The sequence below is a fragment of the Chrysochloris asiatica genome, unplaced genomic scaffold (assembly GCF_000296735.1).
Source record: "Chrysochloris asiatica unplaced genomic scaffold, ChrAsi1.0 scaffold00001, whole genome shotgun sequence".
Classification (NCBI taxonomy): domain Eukaryota; kingdom Metazoa; phylum Chordata; class Mammalia; order Afrosoricida; family Chrysochloridae; genus Chrysochloris; species Chrysochloris asiatica.
Genome location: NW_006408519.1, coordinates 41,268,923 through 41,273,514, shown reverse-complemented (window position 1 = coordinate 41,273,514; position 4,592 = coordinate 41,268,923). Strand labels below are relative to the sequence as shown.

At 46.8% G+C, this 4,592-nt stretch overlaps 1 protein-coding gene across 1 annotated transcript in view; it reads right to left on the bottom strand.

The window, feature by feature from the left end:
- Positions 1–4,592, bottom strand: part of TG (thyroglobulin) — a 266,945-nt gene that overhangs the window by 118,586 nt on the left and 143,767 nt on the right. Inside the window, exon 38 of the mRNA XM_006830717.1 lies at positions 966–1,185. Within this exon, the coding sequence (XP_006830780.1) occupies positions 966–1,185 (220 nt within the window). The remainder of the gene's footprint in view (positions 1–965; positions 1,186–4,592) is intronic.

Below are 4,592 nucleotides of genomic sequence, written 5' to 3'. Positions count from 1 at the left end.
CTTTGGAGGAAGCAGGAGCACCAGGACAGATGCTTGTTGAGAGGAAACTGGAGGCTGGGAGGGAGTAGGGAGTAAATGGTCTTTCCACAGACATTCTGAATGTGCTGTAATTAGAAAATATCATAAAATCATTCTCCAATATGTCAGCCACTTTTAAATGACTGTGTTTGCATGGAGCAAAGAGGGAAAATTTGAAAATAGATGATGGGGGCTGCAGGCAGGAAAACTTGATGTTTTATTTTAAGAAAGTCCTTTTTAGGAGTGTCTTTACTGAATATAGGAGCCCTGCTTGTGCAATCGTTAAGCAATGAGCTGCTAGCCAAAAGGTCAGCAGTTCTAACCCACCAGCTGCTCAAAAGGAGGCGATGGCAGAATCATTCCATAAAGACGTAGAGCTTAGAACCCTATGGGGCATTCTACTCTGTCCTGTAGAGTTGCTATGAATTGCAGCCAACTCAGTGGCAGCGGGTTGATTGAAAAGTGAAATAAACAAAAGTACTTTTAAAATGTTTTTTTCATGAGCTCATCTGCTGTATTTCCTGGCCCCACTGAAGTCAGACAAGCCCAGTAGATGAGCACCGATCAATCTACACCCACTTCCAGGTTCAGTCCTAGAAACTGCCCTTTTAGACTTAGTCTTTCCAGGATGCAATATTCAAGGGGATCTTGGAACGTTTATGTGGAGAAAGGAAGGCTTCCATCAAGTTCACTCTAGGTCCCAGACAGAGAACATCGACCCCTCTACCCACCTGGGTTCACATGAGCAAGACTATATAAGCCACAGATGTTCGGGCTTCCATCTGTTTAATTTCTCTAGTACACCCTTCTTCTGCCCCCTCCTCTTCTCTGCCCATGCACCACTCAACCAGGAACACATTCCTCGGCTCCTGCGCTCACTTGGATGCATTAGAGCTGGAGAGGGCTTCTCTGGACGCTCACCCACATGTGCCCCACTCATCCCTTACCGTGGCTTGGTGGCATCCCAGGAACCAGTCCAGTTCAAGGGCTCTGGAGCCTGGAAGCGGCGCTCTGCCAGGGGTGGGGCCGCATAGGGTACTCCGAGGAACTGGTAGACCTGCTTCCACGCTGTGCCCACCTGGATGGCCTGAGACCTGCCCTGCAGCTGGCCATGGGTGACCAGGAACACAGAAGGTACGGATGCCGCAGAGCTGATCAGGGAGATACCTGTTGGGAGGGGACATGCAGGTGGGGCATGAGAAAGAGGTAGCAAAGGTTTTCTATTCACAGGTGTTCTGAGTATGTTTCAAGTACAAGCACACGATCACTGCCTTTTACACCTAGAAAATGGAAGTTAAACACTTGGGCCCCCAGAGCAGTCCATGTGAAAAAATATGGTGAAGACAGCTACCTTTATGGGGGAGGGGGGCGTGGCGTACTGTGGAATCACAGCCCCCAGACCATGCTCTTGTTCACACCTGGTTTCAGCCACCCTGGAGCAGCTCTGTTCCTGACTTCTATCCAAATCCTACCTGGTCACTAAGCTAGGGTGCCACTTACCTTCTCTGCTCTGTGCTCCCCAGTGCCTCCCCTCCTCACCACCCCATAATGCTAATCACCAGCAACACAGATCAGCTTCGCTGCAGCCCTATCTTCTCTCCTCTCCCACAAATTCTTTCATTCATTCAGTTTTTGTTGGGCCCCCGACTCTGTGTCCAGGTGTTGCCAGGACTTGAGATAGACCTGTGTTTGGTTCCGGATGTGTGCCTCATGATTTCTAACAGACCCTGGTATGCCCAGATCCATTATTGCCTGGCTGTGAGACAGGCTTTGTTGCTTTCTCCCCATCCACGGCACTTAACAACAGCAACAGCTATACAGACATATGAGTCCTAGAGTGGCGCTGGGGATGAAGTACTGGACTACAAAGTCAGTGGTTCAAATGCAGTGGCCGCTCCTTGGAAACCCTATAGTGGCTTGCTAGGAGTCGGAATGGACTCGACAGCATTCAACAACAACAACTGTATATAAACACCAGGGTCAGTTGGAAAGTATTGCACGCATGAGTTTACACATGCATGCATGGGCGTAGTCCAACAAAACTTGTTTAAATGTGTTTGTGCAATCAGTAGGTGGCTGCAGCCCAGTTCTCTTAGGAATGCACTTGTCTTCTTCTCATTACTTTGTCTTTCAAGAAAGAGGTCCAATGTAAACAGTGACTTCCAATGGGATCTGCCAGGCCAGTTTGAGTCAAGGCAGACAGGTCAGTTTTGAAGGTTATAGAGACAGTTTTTAGGGGTCCCGAGTCCTGGGGTGGTGCTGTGGGTTAATGTGCCAGACTGCAAAGTTGTTTGACCTGCAAGGTCAGTAGTTTAAGCTCATCAACTGCTCCTCAGAAACCCTATACAGGGTCGCTGTGGATTGGAACTGACTCGATGGCACTTTACAACAACAACAAGTTGTTGGAGTCCTGGTGTGGCGCTGTGGGTTAACGCACCAGACTGTAAAACTGTTTGAACTGCAAGGTCAGTGGTTCAAGCTCACCAGTCACTCCTTGGAAACTCTATACAGGGTCACTATTGGTCGGAACCTACACGGTGGCACTTAACAATAACAACAAGAAGGGGTCATCTTGATAGATTTACTCCAAGGTCACAGGGTGATCACAGGGGTTTACTACGAAGAAGCACTTTAAAAAATAGAAAATTACATTGGTGAGAAAAAGGCCAAGAAAGCTGTAGTGAGGACATTTTCCCATGACTGGTGCCAGGACTGTCCTAGGGTCATTTTATTGGGAGCCCTTACCCCACTGACCACCCTACAGCCTTGATTCTGCCCTTTCCGACTTCCTTTTGTTCCCAAAACACAAACAATATTCTAAAAGGAACACAATTACCAGTCTTTCGAGAATGCCAACATTGTCATTTTGATGGGATGTCAATCAAATTCTTTGGGAAAGGATTAAAGACATGGAAACACGGTCTTCAGAAGTGTGTAGAGCCAGATGGAGGATGTGTCAAGAAACAGTAACTTTCCATTTTGGTATTTTTTGCTCAAAATGGTGTCTGGTCTTGTAGTTATACCAGTTGACTTGCCTGAGTATGTTTTTGTTGTTGTCAATATAGTGCTGTGGAGTCGGTTCTGACTCACAATGACCCTGCATAGGGTTTCCGAGGAGTCGCTGGTGAGTTTGAACCACCAACCTTGTGGTTCAAACCAACGTTATGGTCAAGTGCTTATTCCACAGTGCCACAGCAGGATCCTGGTATGCCGGTAATAACTAAACAGAAGATGAGGAAAGGAGGCAGACAGGTAGGCAGAAGTTTATTCATTGCTCAAGAAGTTGGTATAATTCAATGGATGGCGACTGCAGGAAGTGAATCTGTCTCTAGATTTTTTTGGTCAATGTCTGGTGGGGCTACTGGTAGTGAGTAGAGGTCATGGAAGCTTCTAAACATCCCACAATGCCAAGGGCAATCACCCACAGCATCATTTATCTGGCCCAATGTGCCAATAGTGTCCTGGTTGAAAATTTCTGGTACAATGTCTGTTCATGACTTCTAGTTCCTCAAAGGGTCAGTCTGTTTGTGTTTGGGGTTGGCTACTTATTGAGAAAACTTCATAATATTCTTGATTCCTCAACTTTCCCATCTGAAGAATGGGAATAGAGCCATCCAGCCAGGCAAGAATATCAGAATAAATAAGATGATAATGTAATGTTCCAACCATAGAGCTTTCTGCTTAGTAAATGGCCACAGATATGCATGGCCTCCTTTCCCTTTTCAGACTGAAGTCTTACTGAACTCAGGCTGATTGCCAAGTAGGCAAACATTGTGCTGAGCCCTGAGTGCCCAGAGAACACAGCTTGGCGATCATTTGGTTCTATTATCTGTGTCTCCTCAAGGCTCTCAGGTCCAAGTGAGCAGGCCTCACTCATTACAGCAAGTCCAGTGCAGGCAGACGAGTGATACAGGCTCATTCATGAAAGAGAGGATCTGAAGACAGAGGGGAAGAAGGAATGAGGGACAGAGGGAGGAAAGGAGGAGGAAGGGAGGTGAGAAGGCAGAAGAAAAGGAACATGAGAAGTAAGAAGAAAAACCTTCTCTTGCAGCAAACACTGCAAGAATCATGAGTTAGAACTGAGAGTGGAAACTCAAGATGGAAAGTCTAGTTGTAGGTTTTTAATCTGGCCGCAATCTCCAATTAAGACTGATTTTACCTCATAGCTCCTTCTCACAAGATTTCCTGTTTCAGGGTCAAATCAGAGGGGCTCAGGCGAGCACCCTGGACTGTGGGTGCTGGTGGCAGACTCCTCTGCAGCTGATCCTTTTGTGCACAGGAAAGAGCCACGTTTCTTGGACATGCCTCTTTCCACAGAAGGGAGAGAGGACAGAAAATCATAAAGGCTGGAGAATTTCAAGGGAATGTTTCCCTTTCCGACCTTCTGTGGTATCCCTTCCTCCCTCGAGAGCCTTCTTGGTGAATCCCGGACAGAATGCGATCAAATACCAAACAAATCCTGGAAGTCTGTCCAGTAGGCAATTCGCCCTTTTGAACACTATTGAGAAATTGTGAGTTCTTTTCAGGATATGCACATGTTTATTCCATGTGACTGCCTGGGTTAAATATATATA